This window comes from Centroberyx gerrardi, chromosome 11 (genome assembly GCF_048128805.1).
Source record: "Centroberyx gerrardi isolate f3 chromosome 11, fCenGer3.hap1.cur.20231027, whole genome shotgun sequence".
NCBI classification, from domain to species: domain Eukaryota; kingdom Metazoa; phylum Chordata; class Actinopteri; order Beryciformes; family Berycidae; genus Centroberyx; species Centroberyx gerrardi.
The window spans coordinates 31,103,445-31,121,460 of record NC_136007.1 but is presented as its reverse complement, the minus strand read 5'-3'; the positions used below and the strand labels follow the sequence as shown (position 1 = coordinate 31,121,460).

General features: G+C 40.1%; 3 protein-coding genes across 6 annotated transcripts in view; 1 reads left to right on the top strand and 2 right to left on the bottom strand.

The window, feature by feature from the left end:
• Positions 1–4,598, top strand: part of ttc3 (tetratricopeptide repeat domain 3) — a 39,640-nt gene extending 35,042 nt beyond the window's left edge. For both annotated transcript variants that reach the window (XM_071926936.2, XM_078286821.1), the window contains exons 44-46: positions 2,679–2,813; positions 3,355–3,447; positions 4,367–4,598. In XM_071926936.2, the coding sequence (XP_071783037.1) occupies positions 2,679–2,813; positions 3,355–3,447; positions 4,367–4,492 (354 nt within the window). In that variant the 3' untranslated portion in view covers positions 4,493–4,598. The remainder of the gene's footprint in view (positions 1–2,678; positions 2,814–3,354; positions 3,448–4,366) is intronic.
• Positions 1–17,167, bottom strand: part of kcnj15 (potassium inwardly rectifying channel subfamily J member 15) — a 327,817-nt gene extending 310,650 nt beyond the window's left edge. Inside the window, exons 1-2 of one of the 3 annotated variants that reach the window (XR_013506856.1) lie at positions 16,915–17,167; positions 14,907–16,308 (exon numbers count right to left, since the gene is read on the bottom strand). Coding sequence is in view for 2 of the 3 variants with exons in the window: in XM_071926958.2 (XP_071783059.1) it covers positions 15,219–16,256 (1,038 nt within the window). In the remaining variant the exon portion in view is untranslated. Of the gene's footprint in view, positions 1–13,905; positions 16,309–16,914 lie in introns of those variants that run through there. The other 2 variants (XM_071926958.2, XM_078286826.1) reach the window with 2 other exon arrangements.
• On the bottom strand, positions 5,653–11,869 carry vps26c (VPS26 endosomal protein sorting factor C). The gene is made up of 8 exons (XM_071926960.2): positions 11,649–11,869; positions 10,736–10,879; positions 9,980–10,129; positions 9,376–9,456; positions 8,562–8,636; positions 8,295–8,445; positions 7,182–7,334; positions 5,653–6,709 (listed from the first exon to the last, which is right to left on the bottom strand). Exons 1-8 carry the CDS (start codon positions 11,703–11,705, stop codon positions 6,627–6,629), a joined length of 894 nt encoding a protein of 297 aa, XP_071783061.1. The 5' UTR covers positions 11,706–11,869; the 3' UTR covers positions 5,653–6,626.
• Positions 17,168–18,016: the final 849 nt, after the last annotated feature.

The following is an 18,016-nucleotide window of genomic DNA, read 5'->3' as shown; positions in this document are numbered from 1 at the left end:
GTAGCTAACTGGTGTCAGCTGCTACCTGAAAATGTTGACATGCTAATTTTCTTAAAAAAAATAAAACATGTCCTCCTAGGTTAGAAAATGAGTGTCTGAACATATTTGTTGTTTTAATTTAAGTTTATGTTTTGTGGCCTGCCTGGCCAACTAAGGTGTTTGGAGAATGTTAGATCAACCATGTTCAGACATTTGCACTAAATTGTAAAGAGGACATCCTTGTTTAGACATTTTATTTTAATTTACAATTTGTTTCATTTAGACAAGCATACGCTGTTAAAAGCTGATTTATTTTATTCAACAGATTCCATTATTTGCTTTTTGCACTGAAAAATATATAACAAAGAAAGAAACCATTATAAAAGAAACTGTAGGTACTGATTTATAATTTGATGTTTTTAGTTATCTGTTATGTATTCGTGAAACACACCCACCTACAACCTGACCTCATGCCAGATAACCAAAACAACAAAAGAAGAGACTAAGTATTCAAATGAAATATATTGACAGTATGTGTACCTTCCTCTCATTGTCTAGCCTACAGATCCTTTGTCAGCTAGTGCTGGGGCTTTCTAGGTCGCAGGGTCAGAGTAGTGATACCAGTGTGTGTGGTGCTGTGCATATGCTGTGAGCTCCCTGATGCTGCCAGCTACGTCGGGTTCAGACTGCCTCTTGATTGAACCGAGACACGTGGCTGCAATGACGTCCTCCTTGGCTGGCCTGTCAGACTGGGCGCACGGGTCTTCTGGGACGGGGGATCATGAAAACCTGGCTCACATAAGGTGCAGGGTCCTGGAACACGTGATCAAAGATGAGGTCCATCAACTCATCCACGTAATCTGTGGAGTAACAGAAACACAGAAATCATCAGTTCCATTACAAGAGTTTACATCACATACTAGTGTGTAGCAAATTTGCAATTTTCATTTATAGATTACTTTATACTATAGTTTATACTTTATGACATTGGTATATTTATTGAATTTTCATATTTACAAAGTTTTGTGTGTGCAATAAAAATGTGTTGGTAAACATACTGAAAGTTGACTCAGGGGGTCGGCTAAGCAGACCCAGGGTCCTCATCCTCTTCCTCCTCCATTAGGTCAAGACGGGTCTCCTGGATGGTCTCTTGATAGGTGGGGAGGTCAGGCTAGGTTGTGGAGGAACAAAGGGGACAGTTGAAGAGCCAACTCTGAAATCTCTGCAATCCAAAACTACATTACCACAAACTACAGCCTCAATAATTACTATGTAGTTGATTCTAAATGTCTCCTCCACAGTCAAGGAAAATAGGACATTATAACCTCCAGAGAGGTAGTATTTCTTGCAGTGTCGTCGTTCAGGTGATTACAAGACTAGACTTAACAGACTAGGTGCAAAGACAGAACGTGAAATGTTACATCTCATCAACCAGTAACTCCCTTCCATTCATTTGGTGTTAGAAGTGAAATATTCATGGTGACAAGAGTCCCTGATTGACAAAGTACTTTTCGAGTTTTGCCACGTTACAGTTGCGGTTGTCTCATGTACGGAGATGTGTCCGCAAAGTGAGCCAGAGGAGCTAACCTTAGCTAGCGCTAGCGGCTAATGCTAGATTAGCTTGCTGCAAGTGGCACTAATTTAGCCCCTAACCTTGATTATAGTACATGTGTCCTAACGGCACCGGGTTAACGAGACGAGGTGCTCGTTTTTCTCCGGCTGAGGTAGCCTACAACCGACTCTGGCTGCACATGTTTTTGCCCCTATTGCTAACTGTTGTCGTTATGGCCAACAGGCTTCCTCGTATTCACAGGCCCGCATCAAACTGTCTCATCAGACTGGAGCTAAGTCACTACCCGATGCTAATCGGACTGAAATACCATAAACTACCGTATCCATTTCTCATTCTCAAGTTACGTTAGCGGACATGTCTCTCCACACAAGGCAGCTGATTTAGCAACAAAGCATCATAGAGTGTAAAATAAACAAGAACACAATGTCGCAAACAAGCAAATGGAACATAACTTTACACACCTTAGCAAACCTCGACATGTTCTCAAGCCCAGCTGACTGTACTTGGAATAAACTGTAAATATAATCACAAAGTGGCGACACTTACCGATTGCACGTTTGCTGTTGGGTCATGTCCAGTTAGGATAGATCCATCTCTCAGGTGCAGTTGATTGTTTTCTGGACATTTTTCCGTGCTACGCAGCTACGCTACAGACAACAGGGTTTGGTCTTCCGCATTCAGTTGCCGGGCAATGGCGGACGGTGCTGTAGGCGGGCATATGAAATAAGTGTACCTTTGTGACGTCACAAATTTACGGAAGTCCAAACGGCTCGTTTAAGGGCATATTTTCCTTACATGGATGGTGTGGTTTTAGCTGGGGACCATGTGTTTTGATACTTCCATGATGTTTAGATAGCACATCCAACTCCTTTATAATCAAAGAGACAAGGGAAATCCGGTTTTGCACGTTATGGGACCTTTAAACTTCAAGTTGAAAATATTGTTTTTTTGACATTTTATGTCTAAGCAATAAGGAAAGAATCTTTTACAGTCATTTGTTTCCATTTAAACTTTGTTAAAAATATCGTCATTGTATCGAACTGTGAAGTCTGTACCATGTATCGTACCAAACTGTGAGCTGAGTGTATCGTTACACCCCTAATGTTGACTGGTGTTTTCCGTTTAGGAGCAGATCAACTCTGGTGTCAAGTCCAACATCCAGCAGTGCGGGAGTCCTGCTCATTCTGCTTCACCCTCCCCAGTACCCTCCATCCCAGCCTGGCAGGCACTGGGACCCCAGAGACCCCCCCAAATCAATGCTGTGAGTCTGAAATATCCATAACCATTAGCTTCTCTGGCATGAGTTTGGTGGCTGAACTTGAAAAATCAACAGTGAATCTGTCATATGGACATGTAGCAACAGAAAACTCCAAACTCCATAGATGGTGGAAGGCCATCCTCATTGTCAATGTGAAACTCCACCCATGTTGCTTTTTGTGTGTAAATAAATGATGTGTCATGAGCACAGTGAAACCACACTCCACTACCACAATGAGCCTGTCGGTGAATTTGGGAAGAAAAAATATAAATACAGTTCTGCTTGAAGCTGATTACAGGGTTCTCATGCAGGTCCAGAAAGTATGCAAAGTGATTTTCATTATTTCCAAGTCTGAATGTTTATGGAAATTCTGAGAACATTTTTAAATTAAAAGTATGGAAAAATATTTCCAAACTTGTTTTCATTAGGCTTTATACAAGTAGCAAAACAAAACCCGGGTTGGACTCTGCAATGGTGCTGTCCACCTCTACCGATTAAAGTTATGAGAAGTGTTTGCTATTAAGTGTTTGTTTGTCTATTGCAGCTGAACGTAGGAGATCCCTGCATCATCTGTCATGATGACATGAATCCAGATGACGTCTGTGTGCTGGAGTGCAGACACAGCTTCCATAAGGAGGTGAGGGAGTAAATGTTGGTCTGTTTCTACGTGATCCACAGCGTTTTATCAGAGCGCTCCCTCCTGCTAGTTTTAAAGTAGTGGAAGTATAAGTATATAACCATAAGTATATAACCAGCCAGTTCTTACTCTGTATCACATCATGTATACCAATGCCGGGATATAACTTATTTTAAGAAAATACCGGTTTCAATACCTTTAGAGCAAATTATTCATTTAAGCTCCCTGGAATGTCACAGGACAGATGTTTGGTCACAATTAAGGCTTTTCCATTTCATTTAATTTTCCAGTGATATATCCTGGTTGAGAACTGAAACTTTACAAAATGATGGAATTTGTGCAAACAAAAGGACAAAGTTGTGGAGAAAATGAAGCGCTCCATTGGCTTCGGACTCTGCTTCTAGTTTTGTCACTGCTATTTCTGGTTCCCCTAAGTTATGGCTACCTCTTTAATCTTCATGCGCCCCCACTGGCATGGAATGTGAATGAACAAACGATACGAAGCCTCAGCACTATATACCACTTTGTATGTGGCGACGTGTTCAACTGTGCTTCTTTTTTGGGCAAGTTTAACTTGCTGCCTTTATGCTGACAAGCTGGAAGGGGGCTCAAAAGGTCCAAGTTGAAAAATTGAACATCTTGTAGTATCCTACACACTTTGTCCTATAGTCATAAAACGTTGTAGACATATCCAGCTCACCTTGCTCTGTAAACCAACCACAACCATATTTTTTTTTAATGTATTTGTGAAACAAACAAAAAACAACTTTGCTACTATTTTTCAGTCTTTTTCAGTTAGCCCCTGAAGTAAGTTGCTCCCTGATGGAGGCAGTATGTGTGAAACACGACGACTGTTTTCTGTTCCTTGTGATCTGCTGCTGGGTTTCATGTTCAGGGTTCCTCTTCTGTTTCTGTCCAGTGTATAAAGTCTTGGCTGAGGGAGCAGAGTACCTGTCCGACCTGCAGAGATCATGCCTTGCTGCCAGACGATTTCCCCATGCTGCCTGGTAGGAGGCGCCGAGGCCACAACCCCGCAGCCTTCTGATGCCTTAACCTGTTAATCAGCTGGTCCAGTACCCAACTTTCTGATTTTATTTTACTTCTTACTCTTACTTTTTTACCAAATAATTTCATTAAAATTTAAAATGGCATTGGCTTGTTGTGTTTTTAATCACGCTACATTGTTGTACTAGAATTATTCTATCAAACGTGTAGGGAGAGACTGCCATTTCATACTTCTCAACTGACTTCTCAACAGTAAATTTGTTGAAATGCTTTATTTCTAACAAATCTAAAGGAAGAGGTGATCGTATGTTTCTGCTCCTCGCTACAGGATGCTCACCCATCACACACATCTTAGATGCTCAGAAGGGTTTGACCAATATGGATTTTTGAAGGCCAGTATTTTGATATTTTGAGCTGATATTTTGTGCCGATATCCCATAATCCAAATGTATCCCCTAGAATTTTATTCTTGTTAGGGTGGAAAAGCCTCTGAAACAGCATTTATACCGTGGGACACAAAAACTACTGTAAAACAACTTGCAGAGACTTGAAACTTGCTTGTGATAGGTAATCTATCACAGTGAACATCCCGCCCATCTTCTGTTGTGTTCAAATGCTGGTGGGAAGCTCTGACATCTGGGCCTTCCAAGTCAGCTGCCAAACATTACATTCATGGGGTAGTTGGTTGGGAAATAAAACCCAGAAGTAAACATGGATATCATGAAAAAGGATGATGCTTCTTGCTTTAAAAAAGTTCAAATAACTAGTCTGGCTAACTACAAAGTAGGAAATTTGCTTTTCCGATTTATTCAATAACACAAGAATGCACCATTCCTCTGTCGAACTCTGACATGCTTCCCATGCAGAGACACCCGCACTACAGAGTGCATGTCGCTGCCAGAAAATAGTCCCTGAAGAAAAGATTGTTTTACGAACAAAATTCAAACATCCATGACTCTCTAAACACAGGCACAAATGTTAGCCGGAGCATCTGAGAATTTTAAGGTAGGTTTAAGGTAAGGTGCACTACAACTCTCACAACACAGAGTGAATATGAAATAGTTCTCTGGAAATGTGGATGTATTTTCTACCGTAGACTGGTTATCATTGCTAAGAATAATGGTATTCATGATGTTTTGCAAATAAATGCAGTTTAGTTAAAAGGGTTTTTATTGAATGAATTTGAAGACGTACTTTGCATTAATGTGCTATCAGATATAACGGAAAAACGTACTCCAAAGTTGGATGATTAAGTTTGAAACACTGAGAAAATGTTGCTTTCTGATTTATGATGCAATGACCTTTAACCTTCTCAACAAGGCAACAAAAAAAAATCAAGTTTTGTGTCAGTCAACAGTAAAAAAATAAAACACATGCACCTTTATTGTAAGTTTTTAGTAATGTGAAATCTTCACATAGCACACGTTAGTTTCAGGGTTGGTTATAAGGTCTGATATCGCTTATTGCAGGTTTAAGCTGCAGGAGTCCATGTTTGTTTATTGTATGTCTTCTAGGTTTGATTTTCCAACAAAATAGCACATGAATGCAATGCTGTTTAGCAGCCGATTTGGAAGTCCTGGATGTTGGACTTTCCCACCAGCACATGAAAGCACAATGAGTCCTCACTGACAGTCACAATACTGGACCCTGATTGTCCAACAAGTTAGTCCAACATGGTGTAAAAAAAAAAAAAAAAGATTGACTTTTGAAAATCCAACAACTTCAAAATGAATCACTCAAACAAAATACAATTTTAACATAGTCTTCATTACACATCTTTAATCAAATATGTATATAGATAGGGGGAAATTTGAATTTGATTTCCATTGATTTGTCAATGGAGCTACTCTTGGTTAGCCTTGCTTCTCTGGTTTCTGGCTTTAGAAGAGAGTTGCTGCATTGTCCTCCAGTGAAACGGTACATATTTCCAGAGGGAACCCTCATTGAAGATGTGTCCGTGTTCAACTCCCCACTTCACACAGCAAGTTCAGTGTTGGGACAATACACTTGGAAACCACAGAAAAAAGATGCAAAAGGCACAGTCCCAAATTTGAAGTATTTCAGGGCTTTCTCTGGACTTTTCTATGGCCACATGTAGTTATCCATGTGTTGTAAGGAGGGTCAAAACCTTAGGCAGCCTTCCTCCTTTGAACTTGTTGATGCGATTACCAGGTTCACACTCTGCACAGCTTCAGAGGGAAGTTCTCTGTGATCAGATGATCATCATGCAGCACGATGACAACATTGACTTCAAACTCTAAAAAGACAGAAAACAGAAGCCATGGGTCAAACATACTGTCAATCACACTGTGCAGTAGTACAGCTTCCCACTGGTCATGAATTCCTGGAATATGGAATTTTTAGGTGTAAGTCAGGGAATTTTACAAATGGGTCACTTTACAGGAATATAGCAGAATGCATTTTCCAACTTGTTTCACACATTCATTGCATTAGATGGTTTTCAGCCAAACTCTTGTGGAAACCAGACTGGAAGGAAGAACATTTTTAGCTCATGAAGGCGCTCCAATGTAGTCACGGAAGTTTATATCAGGTCCACACTGGGAACATGTACGATTACTTACAAACTAAAAGAGCCAATGTCTTGCTCTGCCCATGTTCTTACAAGGTCGTTTTAAAAAGCAATGATCTGTAAAGACTTTTCAATAAACGAGTGTCTCCTCAAGGTGAAGCTACTTAGCACCTAAACCAGACTGAAAGTGGGGACTGACCGACTTTGAAGTTGGTGGTCTCGAGGGTGGGGCAGGTGAACAGCCTGGGGAAGACCATGTAGATGGGAATAGAGAGGCTGTGGCAGACATCACCTTCAGCTATCTGGATATTCTGGATCTCAGTGGCGTCTCTGGCGTAACCCTCAGCACAACCTGGACATAGCAGACATTTAGAAAAACAAGCAGCTCAAACCAGAACTTAATGCTACCATTACAAAAGAATGGAAGTATATGGAATAGTTTGCATGCGGTGTTCAAGGCGCTTCTTTCCTCATTGCATTTAAACAGAATGCAAAACGTGAAACATGCAAGCCATTCCCTATACTAGGCTTGGGCAATATCCAAAATGTTATATCGCGATACTGTCCTGCCAAAATATTGCGATATACGATATTATTGCGGGGTGTTTTTTTTCCGATATTCGATATCGCGGGAAGTATCGCGATATTCACAAAATATTGCATTATTTGATAACATCGAATATCGGCCCAAGCCTACCACATACTGTCATTATGTATTAATAGTAACCTTAATGAGACAATGGAAAGGACTGAGATTTTGAAAGTAATAGTTCCATATCCCACTACCTTGCACTTACATTATCAACAAATTATAGAAGAGGGGCTAATGCCAATTTCTCTGAAACAAAACTTCAGCAAAACTTGTTGAATGTCCTAATTAGACCTTAGTCAGTGATCCTCAAAGCTGCACTAGGAGATCAACAGAGAAGGGCGCCCCATCTCCACTAATTGAGACACCCTACTAGGCTTGGGGCGGTATTTGATAATATCAATATTTTCCGTGATATCGAATATTGCTATTAATAACAATGATTATTATTAATAGCCAAGAAATGTGATGTCATTTAGATGAAATAAAATGAAATACCAAAAAAAAAAAAAAATGGCGATAATATCATATCGCGATATTTTGGGACAGTATCGTGATATTACATTTTTCATATCACCAAAGCCTACGCCCTACATTCAGCCTATTTGCCCAAATTAAATTCCGGTGTCTGGTACGGTCACCGGTCCATACATTTTCTTTTGATCAATTCCATTTTGTTCCGAGTCAGCACAATGGAAGTCCTATCTTACAGCTGGAGCTTACCGCAGGTCTCTACTCGGACAAGCTGCAGTTCAATGCTCTTGATGGGAACCTGGGAATTCTCCACCACCACTTCTCCAGTCAGCGGCTGGCTGATCACACAGTTTGTGGCGTCTAAATGGCCTCGGATGAGAAACTTTGGCAACAAACTCCTCTAAAGATGGAAAAAAGCAAGGTTATCTGCGCAGTACGGCTTGACGTGAAACAATACCTCGTACTGTTAACCTAGCTGTAAAATTGTAGTTATCAAATTAATTAAAGTGATTCCACCTCACGGGTGTTCTGCAGGGTGTCTGGAGTGATGGTGAAGTCCACTGGAGTCGGTAAAACTTTAGCCTTCTGCGGCTGAGAGGAAAATAAAACAGAGCAGCAGATTTCACAAAGCTCAACCCAGATGACATCTAGTCTGCAGGATGTCTTGTACGTCATTGGTGAGCTGCTGTCATCACCATTCAGCTTCATTTTTCAATGATGAAAAGCCCCACCCTTTTGCTGTTTTAGGATTCATTTGTGTATAGTGAAGTAATGCTTTGCTAATTGTATGTGTGTGTGTGTGTGGTCGGTGTATCAAGCCAGCTAGTTGTGTACATGGTAGGCCTGGTTGGTTCTGTAGATCAGCCTTCATCAAACACCAGTTTCTGCTTCAAAGTCTTTTATGGTTTGACCATCACATTTCAATACTGAAGCAGCACAAACCCTACACTATCCTAAATAATCATAAAAGTTGCCCAATCTCCACCAAATGAAGTCTAATAGCTACATCTAAGCTGGATGGATAAGATAGACGATGCCAATGCTTCCAGTCAAGGAATGGTAAATTATCCAAAGATTTCAGTAGCGGTTATTAAGCCAGATCAGCACATGAAGTTGATTGAAGCTATTCATTAACTTGATAATAGGAAAGGAAAAAAAACATGTTCAGATTGAAAATTGATTGTTCAGATGACTGAAATGTGGCTATGACCCCCGAACAGAGAGGTATCTAGAACTGGGCTTGGTGTGGTTGTCTGAAAAACATTTTAATAATACAAGTGGACTGATGACAGTACCTTGAGTCCAACCAAATGAAGTGTGTTAGTCTCACCTGACAGTGCACCATGAACTCACAGGTCCGGCTCAAGTCTTTGGCCAGCAGGGAGCGCTTCATGTCACAGCGTAGGGTATACTGGGAATAACAGCGGAAAGACGATGCTTTACTGACTGACAACAGAGCCTTGTGTCTCATCTTCCTCTGTTATTAGCAAAGGTGCGACCAAGTCAACTTTGCTCGAGTCTCAAGTCCCAAGTCTAAAATGTAGATTACCAAGTCAAGTCCAAGTTTCAACTTCAGTAAATTCAATCATTCCATACAAATTCAGAAAACAGAATTTCAATTCAGTCATCTGGTGCAACAAATCTCATCACTTTCAATCTAAGTCATTTAGACAAACACAAGATCTTTTGTCGAGACTTTAGAAAAGTCAAGTCCCAAGTCACCAGAACCCAAGTCAAGTCAAGTCTCAAGTATTCTCTTCATGCATCAAGTCAAGTCTCAAGCAATTAAAATTCTGACTCGAGTCCCCACGTCTGGTTATTAGAGGTGAAGAATGCCAAAATTCAAGGGGAGCAATAATTCACCTGTGTGGCTAACATCTTAGACCTGACCAAACCTCTGAGAGAAAACCGATCTATGTGAGGCTCACATTTACCTGAATGTTAACGAAAACGCCGTGGTAGGTCTCGTACAGCACTTTGTTGCCCTTGGTGAGCAGAGGAAACTCGAAAGGAATCTCAGTCTTGCCTCCTGGGACCTTTCCTGCCTTGGCCACCTCAATGTTACTGCTGATCAGCTGGATGGGCTGGAACACAGGCAAAAAACATATGGTGTACACATCTGATAAATATTAGCAACAGTTAATTAATTAAAAGGTGCCAAGTGTAGCATTTTTAAACATCGATATTGTTTTGTTACTGTAAACAAATGAGACCATGGTGGAGACGATTGGTAGCCTCTATCTCACACCAGTAGTATCATTAGTGGTAGTGTTTCTCCAAATTAATTTCCCATAAACCCAGTTGGTTCCTATTGTTATTGCATTTTCAAAACTCATTTTTACAGGTAGTTTCAGACAAACTCCAGACAACACATCACAACTGGACTTGGTCCCGATTGGCTCCCCTCCTTTCCATGCATGAGTGTGTTGCTCTTCTTTACTTTCACAAATAATAACACCATGTCTTTTACTTAGCTGCTTTTTATCACTTCAATCTCCCAAAGAATAGCAGATCATTTTGATCATAGTTTCACTGTTATCTCTCTACCTACAATACAGATAGTCATGGAATTCAAAATCTCATCAAGTGGGGGTCCGTGGCCCTAATGTGGACTAAATTAGGGGTCCCTGATACAAAATAGGTTGAGAAACACTGTGTCAGAACACCGGCACTGTGGTTTGGGGTTTCACCTTGACAGAGTTGTAGAAGGCCTCAAAGACGCCGACGCTCTTGGAGCTGAGCTGCAGGTTGACCACCCCCTCCATGCTCAGAGAGATGCCCTGGTGCTGCACCGACTCCTTGCTCATGAGCACTACGACACCGGCCAGCGCCTCCTGCAGACAGCAGACACACTTCAATGCCAACAACTTTCTGTAACTGTAATAAACTCCTTATAATATGGCCAGATCCACAAGGCTATCAGGTGAAGTTGTCTCCTGTATTAAAGGCAGAACTACAAACTAAATGTGCCACTGTTTTCCTCTTCTGACCAGCTTTAATGGAGGGAATTTACTAGCAACCACGTCTCCATTTACCGAGCCAAACCATTAAAAAAGAAAAGTAAGGTTAGTATCATCGGTTTATGAGGGATTTATTCATGGGTTGGTTCGTGGAGATACTAGTAATTCTGGGTTTGTGCATGGTTTACAGGTTATTAATGAGTTATTAATTGAAAGTCCCTGTCTGAATTTTAGGAGTCAAAAATTAAGGGGTGTTTTAAGGAGGTTTTGATGGGGTCTCCTCCATTAATAACTCCCTTAACTCATTTTAAGGGGATTTTGCATGAATTAAGGGGTGAATTAATGTAAATGTAAGGTTACTGGTTCGTAAAGAAACGAGTAAAACAGCGGCATCTGGTGGCCGTTCAGACTAACTGTCCTGTAGATACCATAGACAGGTCAGCTGCTGGTCATGTGCTGAAAGGAAAACACACCGGGACGTGTTTATGCCGTCTTTAATAAATCCTGTTTTTGTGAACTACTGCTACGTTAAACGACGTGGTCCATGTTTCGTGTGCCATGGAGATAGTAACGTCGTTGCCATTAGCGAGTAAAGTTAGCTAAATGGTCCAGAGGAGCAGCTAGCTAACAGAGGTTGACTTACCCCTTCATGGTAAACTTTATTTGCTCTTTTGAGTCGTATATCCAAAGTGACACTCATCGCTGACCACCGAACATCAACCACGCAGTTTAGTTCAATTAACTAGATCCAGTAGAATCCTCCTTGTTAAAATATATATATATATCCGCAGGACTGTTACTGTGTTTTGCACTTCCTCCTCCTCCTCCTTCTGCTTCTTCTGCTTCTGCTTCTTCTTCTTCTTCTTCTTCTTCTTCTTCTTCTTCTTCTTCTTCTTCTTCTTCTTCTTCTGTTGGTATCGGCGGTTGGTATCCAACGTTAGGGTGCATTACCACCACCTACTGAACTGGAGTGTGGGTTAGAGCAGTGGTTTTCAAAGCGGGGGCCGCAAGGGGGCGCTAAGGGGTCCGTGACAGCATAGGGGCAAAGAAGATTTCTCTCTCTCTCTCTCTCTCTCTCTCTCTCTCTCTCTCTCTCTCTCTCTCTCTCTCTCTCTCTCTCTCTCTCTCTCTCTCTCTCTCTCTCTCTCTCTCTCTCTCTCTCTCTCTCACACACACACCATGAGACCATAGTCCAGATTTCACTGAATGGGGGGCAATCGGTGGACTTGTATATGTTGATGAAGCAACTAAAAACAGGGACAGGATCAAGCAATACTTTCTAGGTGGTCATAGGAAACTTTAGTTAAAAAAAACAACAGTTTGTTATAATCAATGTGAAAAGGCAATCCAAATACAGTACTGTACAAAAGTCTTAGGCACATTCTGCACAAAAATTCTGTAAAGCGAAGATGCTTTCAAAGATAATTAAATGAAGTTTCTAAATATATATATATAAAAAAATACTATAAAGAGCAGTCTACTGACACACTAATGAAGAAAACGAATAAATAAACATCTAAGACAAAATTTATATAAAAAAATCTAGGGTGCCTGAGACTTTTGCACAGTAGGCTACTGTACATCATGCATATGCAGCCTATTGCAATAACCAATTGACCAATGTCAAAGGCATTGTGGTATATGTAGTTTCTTATAGTAAACATGGAATATTTGTAAGGATATAGGGATATTTGTAAAGTTAGGATTTTGACACCAAAAACACAATAGTTGCATGAGCAGTTACTTTCATAGATGTTTTTTTGATGTTATTTGTGGGGTAAACATCAAAGACTGTAACGTGACTGGATATGAACTGTCATGTCATATCTATATTATGTAAGCTGGGCATTATTACAAAATAATGACAAAAATTACAAAAACAATGCTGTACATTTTCCCGCTTATTACATGGCTACTTACCACAGACATTAACATTTGACATTAACATTTGATATAAAATACTGATTTTGTGATTTGTGTTAATTTATGTTGATTTATTAGAAGCTAAAATCATGTACCAGCTTCTAGCAGGACTGTCTGTAGTAACCGTGGAGTGAAGTCTTTTTGCCACAAGGTGTCGCCAGTTAATTTGATTAGAAATCAACAAAATCAATCAGGCCTGTAGTCAACTATATGATTAGATGTGAAACAGCAGAATGTTACAGACCTCAGAAAATGTTCATTGGCCAATCAGAACTGAGTATTTAACAAAGCTGTGTAATAAAGTACATTACATATAGTGCATCATGGTTTCATGGAATGCAAAGGGAAGCTTTTCTTACTTGAAGTGCTTCACCGCACTTTTTTGTTCTGAGGCACAAACACTGTGCGGTAGTATGACTTAAGTATTAAAGTCAATGTTTCTCTATGCCCATCATTTTAAAATAACTATGTATAACTTATGCATTTATGCACTATGACTTGATCTTAGCAAGCCAAATAAACAGATGATTTATATGAGACTACATACTCTAAAAAAGAGTATGTAGAAAAAAAGAGAAGCTCATTCTGTATATTCTTTGTATAAATGTACTTTAATATAAAACTGAGTATTGGGCTGGCAAGATGTTTCAGACCTGTTCAGTCTTATCCTATGTTATGCAGACTTTATAAATACTCTGAAATCTTAAAACAGGGTGTCAAGTATTGTTGATCAAAATGTTGCCTCTTGTGTCTGTTTCTGAAGGTCAAACATGAGTTGTGCTTTGTTTTGACCAGATACAGTTGCCAACAGTCAACTAGACCGCACTGGCTTCTCATTGTTGCCACAACAATAGCTGAAAGCAAGACAACTGTAATAGGAGAGCTGATGGCTTTCAAATGGGTTTTCCTGCTTTCACAAAAAATGAGCAACCCCTTTCAATCTTTCAGTGAAATAAGGAGCATTTTTTGAAAGACAATATTGATTAATTTTTTATTAGGTTTAAAACTCTACAGTACATGTTTTACACTCCTATGCCCAATGTGTTATTGTATTGAGATAATTTGCCTGTCCTACTTGAGTAATACATAACAGGCATATCTTACATCTACTTTCCAGGAATCATGTTACGTACATTCTCATTTGTTTTCATCAAGCAACAGCAACAGCATACTGTAGATGCTGGACAGAGCATATACTCAGTTCAGATTCATACTTCACTGCTAGTAGGGAGAGAAAATGACATTATTCATCCATTCAAAATATTCAAACTAGCAGAGGAGTGACCAAGTCGACTTTGCTCGAGTCCCAAGTCAGTCTCAAGTCTTGAGGCACAAGTCTCAAGTCAAGTCCCAAGTCTAAATGTAGATTTTGTGGGAGGTAGGTAAGTGGGAGTGGGTGGGAGAGGGAAGCCTTGGTGCTTTTTTCTTCTTTTTTTTTTGTTGAAAGACAATATTGATTCATTTTTTATTAGGTTTAAAACTCTACAGTACATGAGGATGAAGGGGACGGCAACCAGCAGGTACTTACTTAAATAATGGTATTATCATGTTATTGTATTTATATGATGCTATTATTACTCTTTCTAAATAATTCTTATGCTTCATGTATTTTTCATGTATTTATTTTTGAAAATGAAATTGCTAATAATTCATGTATCTGCTCTATACCTGCAATAAAAAAAAAGAAAAAAAGAAAAAATATTCAAACTAGGGTTCCACCAATATGGGTTTTTGAAAGCTGACACTGGTACCGATATTTCTGAATTGAAGTGTGTTTGGCTGATATTCAGTATCATTAAATTTGACCATTTTCAAGCAAAAAGATTACAGTTAGTCAGTGTTTCCCCAGAATTGTATTCTTATCAGGGTGGAAAAACCTCAAGACCATAAGTGGAAATGCCATTTAGATCGTCACGGGACACTACAACACTAAAAAATCCAGACTCATGAAATTTTTAGGGGTAGCAGCTCTTTAAACGAAGAATTAATATACAAAAAACATTGAATAATTAAATGAATTAATAAAAAGTGCAAAGAAAATCAAATGTCATGTCAGGTTTTCCAGACTGTTTTTCTGTAGCTGTGGTCAGGGAGGAACCTCCATCATGTCAAAGGTGGACGACACTGACTGGGCGATATCCCATATTTAATAAAATGCCAGTGGGCGTACTGGCCCAATATATCGGCAAACAAAAGTATTGGTCTAAACCTAAACTCCATATCTCCATATCTCAACAGTAACAATCCTAATACATTTGTGTTATTACCACAATAACAAACAATATATCCTCTACTCTCTCTTATACTCTTCTTCCAGTTTTAGCTTCTCTGTGTTGTTACTAAGCAAGGCGGCGTCGTTGCTCACCTGCACCTTGTCAAAAAAGTTAAAATCAGCCACGTATCGGCCACTAGCGGTGCTGAACAACACCGGTTTGAACTCATAACCCCAGAGAATCTCCTGAGGAACATAGGAGGTTCGGCTCTGGCATGTGGCCGCAGTGGACTCCATGGTCGCATTAAGGGTCACCAATAGCTCAAAATCACGAGTTTGGAGATTTTCGGCTGTCAGCCCCGCAAGTGGGCTGTTGTTGTCCAGCACGTGGTAGAAAGTGAGTGGAAGGATGAGGAAAGGGCAGTCTCCACTGGAGTCCATGTAGAAATCAACACAGCTCTGGTGGACTTGTGTCTTTTCGCCTTCCTCTGTCACATTGGAGTGAAGGAGCTTGCCTGTTAGCTGGCACTGGATCAGCAGGCTCTTCCTCATGTTAGCCACTCGCACCATGAGACAGAGCTTGCCTTGGCGCCGGCAAATCACCGCCGACTGGCTGAACTTGATGGTCTCCGCTCGCTTCTTGGGGCGAGCCAGCTTGGCCAGGAAGGCGCCGGTCACGAAGATCTCAGCCAGGCCGGTGATGACCAGCTGAGCCACCAGAGTAAAGATAGCCAAGGGACACTCTTCTGAGATATAGCGGAAGCCATAGCCAATGGTGGTCTGCGATTCTAGAGAGAACAGGAAGGCCCCGGTGAGCGTCTCCACGTTGTTCACGCAGGGTGTGTGGTTGGATTGCAGACCGTCCTCAAAGTCACCGTTGCCCATGCTGATGAAGTAAAAGATGACGCCGAAGATGAACCAAGTCATGACAAAGGTGGAGGCGAACAAGGTGAGTTTGTAGCGCCATTTCATGTCCACAACAGTGGTCCAGATGTCATGCAGATACAGCTTGACCATGCCCTCCACGTTGTCGATGCGCACGTTGTTGTGGCCATCCTTGGACACAATCCTTCGCTGGACTTCGGCCTTCCTGGTGGTCATGTTGCTCTTGGTCATTTATAACTGATTGTGACCTCTGAAGTTTTGTTTTGCATTGCCAACAGAAAGACTGAAAAAAGACCCAAACAAGACACAATTGCTTGCTTAGTGCTGTAATCATTTCTCATCAAGCCTTCCATCAATAGTGCATCTATTTACACATACGCTATTGCCTAAATTATGATCCCTTGTGATAGGATAGGTTAGGTCTTACATCCCAATAGGAATTTAAAACAACATTTCTGACAAATGTTTTTTTTTATTTTTAAGTTAAAAGATCAAAAAACTTTCATCTAACATGAAAGTTTTTTATAAATTTTTTAAATCAATTTTTATCAATTGCATCTTTTTAAACAAAAAAAATCAGCAAATGAACAAATCGCAAAAAGCCAAAGTATTTAACACCGAAATACCAAACGGTCTAAAATCACAGAAAAAATGTAAGGCTGAATGATAAACTATTTCATGAAATGTTTTATACGGCAAAACACTTATTCACAAAACAAGACTGTCTTACAACAGATTGCTCTTACTTTTCGAGGTTAATATACACACTTCGGCAAAGTTGAATGTTAACTTGCTAGTAAAGCATTGCAGGAGCACAAGAACAGTTGTGTTAACTTGAAATGATCTACGTTTTCTCGATAAATCTCACATTTAAGTGCGTTATACTCACATCCCGAGTTGTTACCTTGTTGAGTAGTCTCAGGTGTTTGCCTTCACTTGTCCAAGGAATTGTAATCTGTAAGGCGAAACTGCCAGAGAACACCTTGTTCAGTGTCTTCTTTCTCCTATTGTCCCAGGTTGTGTGCATTGAACTTTGGCACAGTGATATTTAGGGCAGAACAGAGATGAGAGACAAAGTGAAGAACTATAAGCTCTTGTCTACATGTGGGTTGGCTTTTATTTCCCCACCTATCCGTCCACCACAAGTGGGAATGGCTAGTGTGAAGACTTGGGTTTGTTTTGTTCCTTTTATGGTTGTTGTTCCTTTATACACACCCTGATTTACTACTCCCAAGGCCTAATAGCGTTCTGAAGGACATTATGACTCTGACAAATCATTAGCACACTCTTAGACGGTATAGTACTTTGAATTCCAGTGTTCTGGGCATTGTAATTAAAAACTGAATATAATAGTTCTTAATCAGGAGTAAGTTAATTTACCTGGTCTAGGAGAAGTGTAGGACTTGCATTCTAAAACATTTTCGGCTTAATGATCAATCTCTTTTACTGTATATGTCAAATAACTCTTTAAGTCTTGACCAATCGGTGTGTAACTTTATGACCTTGAATTACACTCCTTACGTTTGTTATTAACCCTACTGAGGGCTAGTGTTTACAGGAAATAGACTCTGAACACTATTGTGTGTGTGTGTGCGTGTGTGTGTGTGTGTGTGAAGATGACAGTTCTGCTGTTCTTTCTGTCCATATCAGTGTAAAGTCAAATTTATTGACTTGTCATCAGTGTTATTCATATTTGTCATCATTATCCATTTGTTTTTATTCTCGATTTGTTATCTGTGTTCACTGTAGTATTTCCTTGGTTACAGATTCAAGAATGTATCCTGTTCAGTCACACACATACACAGATGGGATTGAGAGAAATAGAAAGATAATCTACTTGTTACTTTCTTCCTTCTGTATTTTTATCATCTAGGCTTTAAAAACCACTGGGAATATTGGGCTCTTTTTCAGAGAATGGGTAGAAGCAGCAGGGGAAAACTACATTTCTACATGTATGAAACTATTCTTATCCTCATAAAAATGACATTGTC

What these genes read in the sequence shown, in the direction of transcription:
- vps26c (XM_071926960.2), bottom strand. Translation starts at nt 11,705, where the DNA reads ATGAGTGTCACTTTGGATATACGACTCAAAAGAGCAAATAAAGTTTAC. An exon ending in ATAAAGTTTACCATGAAGGG is followed by an intron (nt 10,880 to 11,648) that starts GTAAGTCAACCT and finishes TGCTGTCTGCAG; the next exon opens with GAGGCGCTGGCCGGTGTCGT. An exon ending in TGTCCGAGTAGAGACCTGCG is followed by an intron (nt 7,335 to 8,294) that starts GTAAGCTCCAGC and finishes TGCTATGTCCAG; the next exon opens with GTTGTGCTGAGGGTTACGCC.